The sequence below is a fragment of the Podarcis raffonei genome, chromosome 3 (genome assembly GCF_027172205.1).
Source record: "Podarcis raffonei isolate rPodRaf1 chromosome 3, rPodRaf1.pri, whole genome shotgun sequence".
Classification (NCBI taxonomy): Eukaryota; Metazoa; Chordata; class Lepidosauria; order Squamata; family Lacertidae; genus Podarcis; species Podarcis raffonei.
Genome location: NC_070604.1, coordinates 84,160,508 through 84,176,489, shown reverse-complemented (window position 1 = coordinate 84,176,489; position 15,982 = coordinate 84,160,508). Strand labels below are relative to the sequence as shown.

The 15,982-nt window shown below is 40.5% G+C and overlaps 2 protein-coding genes across 4 annotated transcripts in view; one reads left to right on the top strand and one right to left on the bottom strand.

Moving 5' to 3' along the window:
• The window catches only part of STRN (striatin), a 48,262-nt gene extending 45,479 nt beyond the window's left edge, over positions 1-2,783 (top strand). For all 3 annotated transcript variants that reach the window (XM_053382797.1, XM_053382799.1, XM_053382798.1), the window contains 2 exons: positions 924-1,010; positions 1,100-2,783. In XM_053382797.1, the coding sequence (XP_053238772.1) occupies positions 924-1,010; positions 1,100-1,269 (257 nt within the window). In that variant the 3' untranslated portion in view covers positions 1,270-2,783. The remainder of the gene's footprint in view (positions 1-923; positions 1,011-1,099) is intronic.
• Positions 2,784-11,080: 8,297 nt separating this feature from the next.
• The window catches only part of VIT (vitrin), a 34,431-nt gene continuing 29,529 nt past the window's right edge, over positions 11,081-15,982 (bottom strand). Inside the window, exons 15-18 of the mRNA XM_053382794.1 lie at positions 15,611-15,714; positions 14,430-14,656; positions 12,593-13,106; positions 11,081-12,029 (exon numbers count right to left, since the gene is read on the bottom strand). Coding sequence (XP_053238769.1) covers positions 11,851-12,029; positions 12,593-13,106; positions 14,430-14,656; positions 15,611-15,714 — 1,024 coding nt within the window. The 3' untranslated portion in view covers positions 11,081-11,850. The remainder of the gene's footprint in view (positions 12,030-12,592; positions 13,107-14,429; positions 14,657-15,610; positions 15,715-15,982) is intronic.

Genomic DNA, 15,982 nt, shown 5'->3' with positions numbered 1-15,982 from the left:
GCAGTTTACTTCAATTGATAGTAACACTATTCAGGATAGGGATTTCAAAGACATGTGCCAGGACACACCACTCTGCTGTGAAAAATGCTGAAGTGTGCCTTGTAAAAACTCACGCACTGTGATGGATGCATTCTACCTTTTCTCCATCAGAGTGGTGTGACCCCGTGCATTGTTAATTCTCGCACCCGCATTACTATATGGGCAGTGACATCACAAAAGAGTGAACAAGGGTGTGCTGGGATGTCGCCTGTACAAGGAGCTCCCAGAAGTAGAACCATTACCCTGAAACAACCTGTTCCACCCCTGATTGACTGGGCAAAGTAGGGAAGTGGGATGCAGAGCAGCAACAATCTGTGTGGCAGCTGTAAGGAAGATGCCTGCTTATTTCCGTGGGAGCTAATGAGTAAAAACCTGTCTAGGTTGTACCTAATGGTGCAGGAGCGGAGTTCAACTCATTTCCACTCTTGCCCCTAAAATCTGCTCCAGGCCCCCAGAGCTGATTCTGAGGGTGTGCAGGGGGCTGGAAGGGACAAGAGAGGAACACGTGCATGCACAAAAATATTGTGCAGGTGGAGCTGCAGTGTTGGGTAGAGCCCTTTGGTATGTTTTTGTTAGTGTGAAAGTGAATGCTACTTTCCCTTTTTTAACTGCGGGAAGGGACCTGAACCAGGTACCAAGTTTGGGAAGCATTGCTTTAGGAAATAACCGGGAAAGTGAAAGTGACCAGCACAGAGACACAGTTAGGCGATCACTTTCCAAAGGGAAGGGGGCTGTGCTCATATTCAAAGATCCTTTGTTTCAGTGAGAATAGTTGCTAGTATGCTTGATAGCAGTATCATTTCCCATAAGTTCTGTTGAAGCTCTGTATTGCATTAACTGATGACAAGTTGTTTTTTTAAAAAAATAAATCTTTAATTTCAAAGGAAAATTGATCCATTCCATGGTGGCCCACTTGGATGCAGTCACAAGTCTCGCTGTTGATCCTAATGGCTTGTACTTGATGTCCGGCAGTAAGTACATGCCACATCCACTCTTAATCCACTCTTAATTAAACGTAACTGCAAATCTAAATGTTTTTTCTCCTCTTTGTCTAACCTAGGCCACGACTGTTCAATACGCTTATGGAACCTTGAAAGCAAGACCTGCATTCAGGAGTTTACGGCTCATCGCAAGAAACACGACGAATCCATTCATGATGTAGCATTCCATCCCTCGAAATGTTATATCGCCAGTGCCGGAGCAGATGCGCTTGCTAAAGTCTTTGTATGACGCAATATTTCTCTCCCTCTCTAGCTGCCGTGTGTATATATATATATATATACAACAAGCTGTACAAATGACAAGGGCAAGAGCCTCCTCTTCATGCCCTTTAATTCAGTGAATGTTAGCAAATGGTCTAGGGTTATATTTCTTTCTTTTCTTTCAGGGTGCTCTTTTCTAAATAAGGGGTTCCTTGGGTTATATGAGCTCAGCTAGTGCTGAGAGCTGGGAAACCCTCTGTTTCAAATGGTCCATACAGAAGAACCGTTTTTATTTTTGAAGGTGTCAGTATTTGTCCAGGCCGGCCTTGGGCAAAATGAGTTCCTCTGTTAACAATATGTGCAGTCCAGTGTGGGCAATAAGGAAGCAGAAAATCCAATTTCTGTAGGATGTGGGTAGATAGAAACTTTTCTGCCTGTTTTCCCCCTCGAGAATATTACCCATATATTTCTGTAAAATAAGCCTGAATTTGGTGATGTAACTCTTAGAAATACAATATAAATATTATTTCTTCTCTTTTTTTTTTTACGTATTGTACGGTTGAATGATGTACAGGAGAATAAGGCTTGATTTTGTCTCAGCCTGCTGGCTGTTACATTAGGTGGATTGGGTTTAAACATCAAATATGAATGCAGTTTCCCTAAATTGTATTAAAGCAGATATTAACAAATGCTTTAAAAATGTATGTTTTATTTTAAGCCTTTGAAAGAATTTGTTAACAAGTGACTGGCACCACAGTTTACAACAGAGATGAGGCTTAATTCAGATGTTGATGACTCTTCCATTCATAGCTGAGCTCAGTAAAATTATGAAACTCTTCCCTTTTCAGTAAACAAGAAATTATATCTGTGTAGGCTTTAACAGGCCTTACTGTTGAAATGCATGTTATTGGCATCCTAATAATTTTCATTATCTTGAATAAACCTGCTTGGATACCCCTCCCCTCTCCAAATCTTACTCACACACTCATGCATAGAAGTGACCTCTCTGTGATTCAGTCTTTGGCTGCTAAGAATAGTGTGTGTATATATCTAGTGAGAGAGTTATTTAATCAACCATGTGGGTGGGGCCTGTCTGGAGGAGATTTTCTGCTTGGTACTCACCCTTGTAATAGGGTGGTGATTGGCAGGAAAAGGGTGTAGATTTGGCCAACGTGGTTGCCAAATTCACAAACTCCACAGCAGCAGGAAGCTGTTTTCATGGGGTGTGGGTGTGTAGAGCAGCCTTCACCAATTTGGTGCCCTCCAGATATTTGAACTACAATTCCCAACTGCCCCAGCTGACACAATGGGTTGGAATTGGTTTTTGGAAGAATTTGGAATTCATAAAAATATGCCTTCATTTTTTTTGGAATAACTACCACACAATCCAGAAAAGAAACCATTTATTCTCTGTCATTGCATTACCAGCCTTAGGTTTGAACATGTTTTCTGCATTTGGTACTAAAAATATGTGGCATACCTATTTGTAGAAGTTTCCACTCTTGCAGATTCTGATGTGCAACATGTTTCCCTTTAATGGAATCAAAAAAATTACCAATAGATCTCAAAATGTTCAGCATTCGTTAAACCCCAATTTTAAGTCAAAGCAGAAAGACCAACTGCATCAAATATACTTATCTATATGTGACTTCTGTGTGTGTATCCCTTCTCTCTGTGATCTTATTTTTAAAAGGATATTGCAAAGATTTATTTAGAAAAACAAATACATAAAGTTGTGTATATTGTGTGTGTACATATATATATATAGATATATATATAGAGAAAGAGAAATTGTAAACAGTATGTATTAAATGTGTCTTAAGGGAAGATTCTATGGGTAATTTTAATGTTTTAGTATTAAAAATTCTCCAGACTTTGTTGCGTACAAAGGATAAAAGGTATGGTTATTGTGCTTTTTGCAATATAATACATAGTTGCTGATGTTTAAATTGCTGTACATACAACTAATAGACCAGCATGCTTATTTTGGAGACTCCCATTTTGATTAAATTATGAATGTAAGAAAAAAGTTGCTTTTCAAATGTGGATTGGAAGTTGTTCAGTCCTGCTTAGTGGGCTCCTGATCCAAGTGAAGCGACTTTAAAAACAGGCAAATAGCTAGAGGCTGAGGTGCCTTTTGACAAACAAAAAATGTAGCCTTACCACGAGGTTGTGGACTCTGTATTTGTGTTCTTCTCTAGACTCTGTTAGTGTCTGTCAGTCTTCTCTGCTTGTGTACTATAGACTGCATTGTACTGTGCACAAATATTATAACTTCTTCAAGATGCTATCTTCAGTTAGAGATGAAAAAGACCCTTTCTAACCTTGACTGACCTATTCTGTTTACCTGCAAGTATTGGGTTGCACTACCATTGTGGATTTATAAGCATTTGGTTAACCTCCAGACCACATTCTTTCCTTTCCCCTTTTGCCTTTACATGACCCTGTTGCAGCTGGCCAGGTGAGCTGCCTTCATTCGAATGTTAAGATCATGTCCAGCGATATCAAAGTTCTGCCTGTGGGTTTGATCTCTGAGGAACTGTTGTACATATGCCCGTTATCTGATGCTGTGATCGTTGAGCGGGGAACCTGCATGCATGAGCTTAATTCTAGAAGAAACTTGTGAACCAACAATGCACAGGTACCTTCTCTGATTCGTTACAAGAACACACCATAGCGTAACTTTCCCCCCTTTCCTCCTTCCTTTGTAAACAAGGGGAGGAAATTAGAGTCTTGACAAAGCACAATTTTCCATTTTTTTCCTGGATATGAGAAACACTGGATTGTTCAAAACATGGATGCTTTGCAAGCCGGGATCAGAGCCATAGTTGGATGAGACAGTTTGTTATAAACCACAAACGGATGCTTAAAAAGTTCCCACGCATATGTGGGTGGGTGGGAAGGAAACAGTGCTTCATCCCAAGGCCCACCCATTGCAGCACATTCTCATAACAACTGTGCATAGTTGATTTTTGTCAGAGTCTTACATGTGTGTGCAAGTGTATGGTTAATGTAACCCTCCAAAGGTTGGTGGACTACAACTCCCATCATCCTTGACCATTGGCTATAGTGGCTGGAATTGTTGGGAGTCAGGAGTTCAACAACATCTGGAAGGCCAGTAGTTGTCCACCCCTGATTTAGATACAGTGAAAAATGTAGGAAAATGCTGAAGTTTAAAAACATAAGAAGCACTACACACAGACAGAAAAGGTATGTGGTATAGCCCTTCTGGTTATGTATCTTTTCAGCATGCAGATAGGAAATTGAATATTTCAGTGTTACCCCACGTCAAGAAACCCTGCAAGTAGAAATATTCAAGAATAAGGCTGGGCTACAACTCTTCTTGAGACCTAGATTTTCCACAGGGAGGGTTCTTGGTGTGCAGAGCTTCCCTCACTGACATTCTGAATGCGCACATATCTCTGTCTTAAAGCCCCAGGTTCAATAATTTGAGGAATCGGGACTGGGAAAGTCACCAGAGAGCTGCTACCAGTTATCAGCAGACTTGGTATAAGGCAGCATCAAATGAAGTGTAAAGGGTCCAGAAAGGTTGTACTGCTCTTGTGCTTTGATTGACCTTAAGATCTTTAACCAAACGACTTTGAAGTCAAATGTATTGAAGACTGAACAGCTTAACTTCATAGCTGCCATATTAAGACAAATCTTACGTGGTATACTTTTATAGCCTAAGCACCTTTTTTGAACCCTTACTTAGAATCTGCATCGCGATTAATTTGACAGGTTGTGAGCTTAGAACAGAGTTATCTCAGAGCTGGGAGCCCAAGCAGCCCCTACAGTCCTCGCTCCCTGGCCTTGGGAACTCTCCCCAGCTCTCGCTCTTTCTGCTTTGCCTAGCAGGAACATGCGCTTGAACTCTGATAATGCCTCTTTCTTTTCTGGATGCAGGATGTAGAGAAGGATGAGGTAAAATTTACCTTTGATGAAATTTACCTTTGTTGCTCCTTCCACTTTTATCTCTGGCCCTGCACACCACTGGCGTGTTGCTCGGAAGAGCTGCAAAAGTTCCCCCATCCCTGACATAGACTATACTTAGTGGAGTGCACCTCCAGGGGTGAAGTCAAACCACTGCGATAGCAGCACTGAAGTGACCTCCCTGGGGCACAGGCCTGGGCTGCCCAGACAACAAGACCCCCCTCGGCGTTGCTGATATGGTCCAAAGGAAGACAGAGCAATACATTTGGCCTAAGCACTGATGAAAATGTTGGATGATTCAGTAGTCTTGGGGGTGGGGGGAGCAGTTTTAAAAATCAGAATCTTCTGCAGCATAGTGAATGCCAGAATATTTTAAAAGTTCAATTTCCCCCAATAAGCTTTTCATGCATAGATTGATAAATTCACACTGCAGTTGATCAGAAGATACGCTTTCTGCTGTTCATGTATTGGATACACACTGAAGTTGACATAGAACTTAAGTGTTTCAGAATTGCCTTTAGGTTCTGAGTGGACGAGGTCTGAGAATTCTAACTTTTTTGCACTCAGTTTGAATGGGGAGATCCTAATTTGATGTGAGTTCTGCGGCATATTTGTCCCAGTACTCAGAAAAGTTACACAGCTTTTTGCCAAGTAAAACACACCATTGCTTACATGGATAACTTAATGAAAACCAACCAAATTATATAAGGAATAATTGGAGGTTTCAGACTGAACCATTTTTCTTGCTCCTTTTGGAACTGGTGTTCTAATAAGGGTTGGCTTCTAGGTGGACACCTTCCAAAATATTTCCTGCGATAGTCAGATGTCCATGATAAACACAGATTTTAGTGCCACAGCATCTGTGCCATTTTATATAAAGCACAGGACAGCTTTTGAAACCAGACAAAATATGTAACATCTTGTAACTGGGCAGCCCAAATTAACTGAAAAGGTCTCTTGTACTGTGTTCTTGGCTTTCTGAAACTCTGCAAGCTGAAAACACAGATTGACAACAATATTTCACAGTAATGTGTGCTGGGCAGATTTACCAATAGCAGTTCTTTTGAAGGGAAAGGAAACTATATTAGAATACTTTGTCTTACTGACTAAACTCATTTGCGGAGGTGGGTTAGATCTGCATGTTACTCCATGCAACTCTGGAGCCAACACATTGTATTTTAGATCGAAAACTTGTATTAATCTTTGTTTTATATATTGCGAGATCAGCTCCATTTCTTTTAATAGGCTAGTTTGTATTTTCCGCATGTTGGCCAGCTGTTTGCTTTTTATACATGCCTCCATGCTAGATGTTAGCAAAATTGCTAGGCCACCACTGGCTTTTGTTCTCCTGCAGTGGTTTTTCCTACTCTTCCAAACACTAAAGAAACTTGAATTTAAATAATTTTGATTTTTACTGCTTGTTCTTTAAACACTTGTATTTTAAAGTCCCATTCTCATCTTTAAAGGAGAGGCTGCTGATAGTAGCCTGGAAGTGCAGGGTGTGTTCTTCATTCCTGACAAGGTAACTATACCTTGCTTCCATTGCTTAAATACAGTTGAACTTAAATCAGAACCAATTTTGAAAAGGGATGTGGAAACTTAATGGAAGTAGCCACCCTTCTGCACTTGCATAGTGTTTTGTTTCAAGGGAATGTTCCAGCTGGTTACTAGGGATCATAACATTTGACGCTTTTATCATGTTGGGAATAGCAGCAAGATAGATGTGTATATGGGAATAGCTGAAATATGAATAGGCTACAGAATGGATGTGTGGAGTGGATTAAATTAGGACCAGTGTGAAGTGTGTACTATCCATTTTCTGATGCATGAATGGTCAGTTGCACCCACAGAGTATGGCTGGTTGCTTAGTCTAGTCAATCTTTCTAAGAGCAGTCATGCTCACCTGTCCTCATGGTTCCTGTCTTTATCATGGGTAATAAATTGCATATTGTTCATAGATCAACCGAGAATAGTTCTTGTAGTAAAAGATGGAGGGATGCTCCTCAATGAGCATGTGACAGTACTCTTTGGTTAAATACAATCAGCCTTTTTGCTTGTATACAGAATAGTCATTTTGGTGGAAAATCTCTACAGTGCAATCGTATGAGATAAGCCCCACTGCGTTCAAAGGGGCTTACTCCCAAGTCAGTAAATATAGGATTGATACCTTAGTATTGATGTGGAAGTTTTAATGTTACAATGTGATATATTGATTATTCCAAATTTTGACCAGCATAAGTTATCTAGGGGTGTGAATCAGTGTTGCCATTGTTTTCATTGCTTTAGGAAGATTGAGCATTAATGGGGAAAGCAGTGTTGGTAGTACAGTTTAGGCACAAAGTTCTCACCAGAAAAAGACTCTTTGTACTCTAGAGTTGTTGCTTTCCTCTGAGAGACCATTATTTCATCCCCAAAAGTTCAAAAATCATTAGCAGCAGAGTAATGTGTGTTTGAAGAACCATTTTCAATATTTCGCCATTTTTCTCAAAACCAGATATGTTGCAAAAGCATCAATAGTACCTGGTTTTTGTTTGTTTTTCAGTCTTTTAATATTTAACTGCCTTTAAAAGTAAAGAACAGCAAAGCAGTTTGTGGAAGATTTTGAGTAAATTTGTTCTGGAGGTTGAGAAAGTTGTTCTCATTATTAAATACAAAAATAACTTCTGTTAATACCTCACATAAATGAGGCAATGCTGAGGTACTAATGAAGGCAGTGGCACTGAAGAGTTGCAAAGTGAATTTCTGTGTACAGTACCTACATTCTATGTTGAGTAAAATCAAATGGACCTTCCTGAAGTAACACTATACAGAGCCGCTTTACTAAATATTACCGCAGCAAATAAATGTCCTTTGTACTATGTATTTATGTAAATTGGGTGCTAATAAATACTATTTTTCAACATCTTTGTGTGTGTTCTAAATGTATATTACAGTTTATGGAACCTCTCCAAAAATACAAGCCATAGGTGAAAAAAGCCTCTTTATATGTCATCATTTGCTCCACAGACTTTATGAATTACATTTTTACTTCAGAAAACTCAGAGGTAACCATGTTGGTCCACTGGAAAAGAAAAAAATCAAAAGCTGCCATAGGGCAATTATTTCTTTGAATTCCTGTTTTTGTTTGTTTTTATGTTATTTTTATTTTATTGTTATGTTGTACACCACTTAGATTTTTTAAAACATTAAGCAGTTTATAAGCACTTTTAAATTAAAAAACGCTTTTAATCCGTATCAAACAGAATATCTTAAAGTAGTAAGTATTTGAATTCTCCAGAACTCTTAATTAAGTTGGGTATTTGGCAGAACAAGGGAGTATTCTTTTTTTTATTAAAAAAAATTTATTTATGCAGCATGCGTTATGCAAGCTAAATTAATTAAGGATCTGCTAAATACAAAACAGATTGCAGTTTGCATTGAGGGCTGCTGGATGAAAGTGTCAAAATGGTGGTTCTCCCTTAAAAAAACACATGTTCTGCCTTGTCACAAGAGAAAACTGTGTGATGTAATAAGTAGACACTTCCATTCTCTTGGAATTAATTGTGAATTAATTGCTAAAGCCGAAAATACTGATGCCTGTAACTTGCCTGAGCCATCAACAAATAATGATAGCACATAGGAATGTCTTGGGTTGCTCTATATTGCACTTTAATACTGAAGTGAATGGGATATTTCACACAGATTATGAAGTACAAATAATTTCTATGTTGTTTTTTTGAAACAAAACTATGTAGAGCACTTTGGAAGCCCTTTCCCTAACGCTTCATGCACGTGGACCATAAATACTGCAAGTAAATAAAGTTCTGCTGAGAGTAAACACATTTGAAGCCACTTTCATACACTGCACTAAGGCCCATGAAAACATGTTGGGGTTGAATCCTGGCACACAAGTAAGCTTGAGAATATGCAATTGGAATGCAGTGCAGGCTTCTTCAGCCATTACTTTAATCCCACTGTAAAACTTTCAGCACTAATGCAATGTAGAATAACACAGTGGTCCATCTAGTCAGAATTATAAGGCTATTTAAGAATGGACCAGTCTGGATGTTTGAGGAAGGTCCAAGCTTGGAGTGGAACACATGCTTGACTTACTGAAAGACTCCCTCCCATTTAGGATTTCCAGTAGTATTGCTGCGAAAGACCCAGGCGGCAACCCTGGAGTGCTTGGGAGAGCCAGACTGAGCAACATGAATCAATGGATCTGATGCAGCACAAGCCAGCTTCTTATGTTCACAATCCTAGGAAGCAAAAAGGGTCTACTCATGCCTTCTTTACAAGGGAAAAAGTCCATACACAGGCTTTAGTTTCAGGAGTTAGAGGGGGGGAAAGGTTTATTGGGTTTGTGTAAGCTTTCTTTTTCCTCCAAAGCAAATGAGATCTAGGACACCCTTTTTGTAACTTTTATTGCAAAAGGGTACAGCAAGTTATTTTTTAAAAAGCTCTTTAATGTAGGTGCATGTGCAGAGAGGGGAAAGTTAAAATAATATTTACAAACTCATGTTTCATCCACAAATCCTTTGCAAATGTTTGCATTCAGCTGCATTCTTTGCACTTGTCTTCATTACAGAAGATGCGGAGAAATACCATGTATAAACCGACTTTTTCAGGGAGGCAAGGCAAATGATGATGATGAGATAAAGTTCTAAGTCCTAATGACGATTTAAAAATAAATCTCCAAGCCTGGATGGTGTAGACACCCAAGAGTTCTTAAAATAACTCAGATGCGATATTGCTGCTCTTATGTAATAATATGTAAGAGGCCTCTGTACCTGAGAGCTGGGAAATAGGCAACACAGCACCACTTGTGGGGGAGGAAATCCAGGAATTCACAAGCCAAAAAACCTAACATCTGTTCTAGGAAAACTGATGAAAAACATGAAAGATACAACTAGCAGATACACAATTGGTAGGGAACCTTGGACCCTTCAGCTGTCGCTGAGCTTCATCTCCCATCAACCCCAACCAGCATGGTCAATACATGGCTGACCATGTAGCTGTAGTCCATATGCAAAGCCAAATGCTCCTCAGTACTGATATTTTGACTCACAACAAATTCTTTAAAGGCTGAGTCCTGTCAACAAGCACATAGGTGTGATCCACTAGACAGTAAGCACCACGGTTGCCATATTTCAAAAAGTAAAATTTCTGACACCTGCAAAGGTGTTGAGCTTTTTTCAGGAAGACCCCAAAATTGTTCGGCTTTTGGGGGAGAAACCTCCCCCCAAAATAGTCATTTTAAGCTTTTGGAGCTGTTTACACTGCGGTGCATAAACACCTGGATTTTCTCTGGTATTTTGATGGCAAAATTCCTCCTGATGCCATATTTGCACCCAAAAACCTGGATATGTGAGGGATTTTCCTGACATGTGGGAAGCCTAGTGAATACTCAAGACTTTTTAAAAGATCATAAGATCACTCTCCAAAGGCTCCTGAGTAAACTTAGCAGTCATGGGGTAAGAGAACAAGCTCTCTTGTGGAACAGGAAGCAGAGAGTAGGAATAAACGTCTATTTGACATCTTATGTAACACACCAAAGGCCCACTTTGCTGATAAAACTATTCTTGGGCCTGAGTGCTAATAGCTGTATATTAAAATCAAAGAGAATTGACAGGGTCCGTTGCTTGTGACAGCAGTTGTAAAATCAGCAGAGGGCATTTGATGCTGATGTCCAATGATAAATACTCTGGCTCATGGGATATAGAATAAATAATAGATTGCCACTGATGCTTTTTGTAATGCATCACAGCACCAACACTAGAAGCATCTGTAAGAACTGCAGATTCCCTCTTAGGCTGAGGCTTGATTTTAGAATCTGAAGAGATGGAAGGAATAGGATGTCACTGAACTAGGCATGTGGGAAGCTGCTCTCTGGGCTCGTTTATGAAGACAGGAAGGAAACCGGTAGGAACCATATATATAATTTACTGCCTTGCTCTTTTGGTGCCAGGTTACAGACTCTGTTTGCCTGGTCTTCATTGCAACTAACTTCAGTTGAACGTTCTGTGATGTGTAATTAAGCAATCTGTAAGCTTCAATTTTCCCCAAACTATTCTTTCAACACTTGTGCTATTATGCCCAACAAAGCAATTGTGGACAGCTGGTGTGAGTGCCACACTCCATCTTTGTTGATACTGATCCCCCCCCCCCCCCGAACCAAATCCTGATCTGCCCTGCTTGTTGTAGTCTCTTGTCCTTTGCTTGCTTCCTGTCCTCATGTGTCTGCCAACAACTCTTAATTAAAGGCCGGGTTCCAAAGCGCCATGTAATATTTTAAAGCCAGCTGTTGGTTAGCCATTCTGCATCACTGGAGAGTTGAAATGGGGTGGTACCCAACAAATGCCATCTCTGGCATGCCCACTAAGTCCAGTGCATCTGGGTTACAGCCTTAGACCTATTAGTCTCCTATTCTATGTGGAAGTTAACTCCAAACTATAGATTTGAGTCAAGTGAATTATCTAACCAAGGACTGTAGCCAGCTCCTCTACTGAATCAGTTTTGAAACCAGCAAGGGTGGGGGGAAGGAGATTGATCAGTCTACACCCATTATTGCCATGCATGGAGAATAGAGCTGACATTGGCTCTTAGCCACAGATGCCTTTAAGCCTCCTGGCTGACATTGCTTGCCAAACATTTTCTCATGTAGTGATGCAGTGTTTCCTGGAGCCTGCTGCTGATTTCAGTTCCGTGGTTGCGAATTAAACTCGGTACAAATATTCTGGATGATCCTAGGAACAAATCTGTAGAGGCTGTCAAACTCGTCCACAAAGAAGGAGTGTTCTTTGTCGGGGTCAGTAGCAATGGCTTCCAGCTCATCTTGGGCAGCCCATGCAATTCCGACTGAATAGGCTATGACTCCTGCAGTGAGAAACATGAGTACATAATGAGGTTAATGCCTTATTTGAAACAATATTGCATTCAAAGTAATATCCGTATAAGGGTGAGGTGTTTAAACTTAAATAAATGAGGCATTCCAATCCCCAGACTTCTTGTTCCCCATTCCCTATTGTCTTGTTGAATGACTCATACATGTCCTTCCCGTGTTTCAAAAAGTGAAGGGCTTAATGTTCACCAAGAATATACAAATACACTACTTTTTTTAAATTATTATGCCAAACTTGGACTTCTGGCTTGCAAAACTTAGATGCCATATTCTAGATCCAGAGCCCCATTGTTTGGGTGCTTTATGCAAAGCTTCTTTAAAAATAAATGAGGGGTTCTGGCATAGATGGGCCTTGGTCTGATGGAACAGGACTCTTCTGTTCTTCAGTGCTTTCCAGATGTTGCGGGACTCCAAATCCCATCACCTCCAGCCAGTATAAGCTATGGTCGGGAATGATGGGAGCTGTAGTTCTGTGACATCTGGAGGGCTACAGGTTGCCTACCCCTAAAATAGGTGTTTATAGGGTCTTCTGGCTTACCATTCTGATGTGCCGCTGCAGCCGGCCCCCGGACATCATCGTATGATCTGCCATCTGTAATAAGAATCATTATCTTCCTCTTGTTTGGTTTGGATTTGCTGAAGAGCTGTTCAAAGGCATAGTTGATGGCTGCTCCGGTGCTGGTTCCTCCGCTCCAATAGTTGATTCTCTTGATGGCGTTTAGGACATCCTGCTTCGTTCTGTGCTTGTCGAAGCCAAACTCCAGCCTCTGTTCGTAGGTGTACTGCACAGCTCCAATACGGGTGTCTGTATCGGAAATCTCGAATTCCTTGCTGATGTTAGCGACAAACTGGAGGAGGGTGCGGAAGTTGCCAGTGCCAACGCTGCTGGACCCGTCAATGACAAATCCAATATCCGCTGCATTCAGACAGGTCTTGCTGCATGCCAGGCGATCAGAGTCACAGACTCGCTTCACTAACTGCTGCACTACTTTGTGTAAGCTGAACCAACTGGGCACATTGATGGAATAGTACCCATTGGTCCTGCACACAGCCTGAAAGAGAGAAAACAAAAGCAATGAATTTCAAGAGCAGTTACAGCAAAATTCATGGAGGCAACTTATTACTGTCAGTCATTGATTTCACCTTACGACGGCTCTGTCCCTATGCATGAAACATTTTTATGAGACAAACTGGTATTGCATCAAACTGGTAGAAAACACAGCTGAATAATACCCGCCCTTATCGTTTCTTAGATGTTGAGGTCTACATCCAGCTTAAAGGCAGCTAAATGGTAGACTGTTGCGTTTATACTTGTTACTCGAGTACCTGCCACATTGCAAAACTAGCATCTGAATTGACTCTACTTCTGTCAACAGGCTTAACATTCATTGCAGGCATGTTTGCTCTCATGTCTTAAAGTTATTTCCATTTTCTAAGATACAGCTACCATTAAGTCACTATGTATGAACACAGGGCTTCTTGCCTCATTCTACTTTCCCAGTCTGGCAAGTGCACAGAGGCTTACTGTGGCTCTTCCCCCATTCAAACCTAAAGGAAATCGAGACCACCAGCCAGTCCAATTCAGTCTGGAGGCTTCCCAGGTTAAAGGCATTAAGGGGCTTTGAAGTTCATAGGAAATGTATTTCATGGCACAGACACAGTGGAAAGTGCACAAAATTATCTGAAAGGGTGTCCAGAGGGAGGAGAAAAAAGATGTATTCTGAAGGGCAGTTCTCAAAGTCCACTTTGCTTCCTGATCTTGGGCTCATTTGCCAACCTTCCAGGAAAGACTACATACATGCCAGACTAACACCACTCAGTTGAAGAGGCATTTTGTCATGAGTACCTGACCTATACTACATAGCTTGTGAGAATGAGTTCTAACTGAAGTGTATCCAGAACTTTTGTGTGTTTTGGAGGAAAACTGGAGGCAAGAGTACACAGCGTTCAGTAAACATGATCTAACACTACACAACTTGATTGAGGCTTTGAAGTGAGTTGATTGCTTGAGTCTTGCAGTCTCACTTGCTGAACCTTCATAATCTGCCCTGTGTGACTCCACTAAAGAACTAAGCGTACATAGATGCATCCTGTTTATACCGGGGATCTTGTAAAACTTTGCCGTATTGAGTCTCAATATGGTGACTGTTGTAGCATGTGAATATTTCAAAGAGAGAACTATATAGCTATAGCTGGACATTGTTGGAACAGAGTGGTAGCCAGTTTGCTCACTCATACTTGTGGGTTTTTGGCCTGGCAAGGATGTCTCACTTTTATATTGACTCGCCTACATGTGATGAAGAGTTCAGATCCCACCTTTCCTCAGAATCAAGAAATTTTGCCTCTTTCTTGATGGATCCCAATGTACTCCTTACCTTGTCCACAAAGTTTGTTTCAATAACATTCTGCTTTTCATTTTCATCTGGTCCTTCAATGGTGACAAAGAAAATGTTGATGCCGGATTCCCTTGCCAGCCGAGAGGCCTCTTCCACTTTATCTGTAGGCCACCCATCCACCATCACTATAGCAACGTTGGGTGCACTACCTCTGTTCCCATTAGCATCCTCAAAGAAGTTTTTGTTAACAAAGGACAGCGCTCTCCCTGCATGAAGATGGGGGGTGGGGGGAAGTAACAGTTGTAACTTGCTGAGCAAAACAATGAAAAAGAACGTTAAAATCTCTTAGAACCTGAGCTCCTTGCCATTTATATGATTGTTTTGCCTATTATTGTCTATAACTAACAACAGAAACGATAAAATTGAGGATTCTCTCAAATCATCAGTAGCCCAGATCTAGTTACAGGCAACAATGCACATTCAATCTAAGTCACTGGTTGAGGATACATTTTTCTATCCACATGGAAATGGACATATATGCCCCCACCAGAGCCATGTGATGTCAGAGGGTTGCCTCACATCCAAATGTGCATAACAAAGCTGATGCAAATCTCATTTGTGCATTCACATCCCACATCTGCATGCAATCCCTCGTCCAATAACGGAACCTACCGTGGAATCTTCTTGTATTGCTTGCTTGGTTGGTCAAATGTGTCTCTAACTTCTGCCTGATATGTTTTAAAAGCCGAAAGAGGGAATAGATTTGCAATAAGGGATACTGAACTAAAGTCAGTGCTTTTTTTCTAGGGGGGGGGGGGAAGCAGGGGTACACATACCCCTAAACATTTTGTGAATCTAAGTTTGGCCGCAATGAGGGGCAGTATTTCAATATGAGTAGGAAAATGGTAGTACCCCTAAACATTTTTTTTAGAAAAAAAGCACTGACTAAGGTATTGGGCATTTTAATTTCTGTTTGGAACTCTATGGTGGTTGGTGTCTCACCAATCTGCTATATTTGCACTGTGAAAGGGACAAGCTATTCAGAGAAAACTTTCAGATATTAAATCCTGATTCTCTGGAAGACAAAGTATTTTCCAAACTAAGAGAAGAGGAACCAGAAATGAGTGAGGACAGTTTGTGGTCTTGACCTCAATCTGCCTAGAACATCTAGCATACCAACATCTTTGATTAGCTGTGGATGTATTGTGCAGGATACATACCAACATTGGACAATCCTCCTTTCTGTAGTATTTTCTCTATGGCATTTTGCAGATCCTTAGAGTTTGTATAGGTCTTCAAGTTAAATTCAGTTGAAGGGTCATCACTATTCGTAAAATGAAAATGGAGCAGTTTGGTTTTGTGTTATCCCCAGGAAAATAAGTTCATACACAATATGCCACTAACTCTTAACACATTAATGATACTAGTTGTAATTTATAGTAATTTCGCATGAATATTTCCTGTGTTTTCATAGAAATGTGTAAACACGTCATACGTGAAATTTACGTTTTTGGCTGCTTTTTAAAATCAATTATTTGACCAAAAAAATGTATGTAGGTGGGGCAACTGCCCTTGATGGGTGAGGGGTGAGG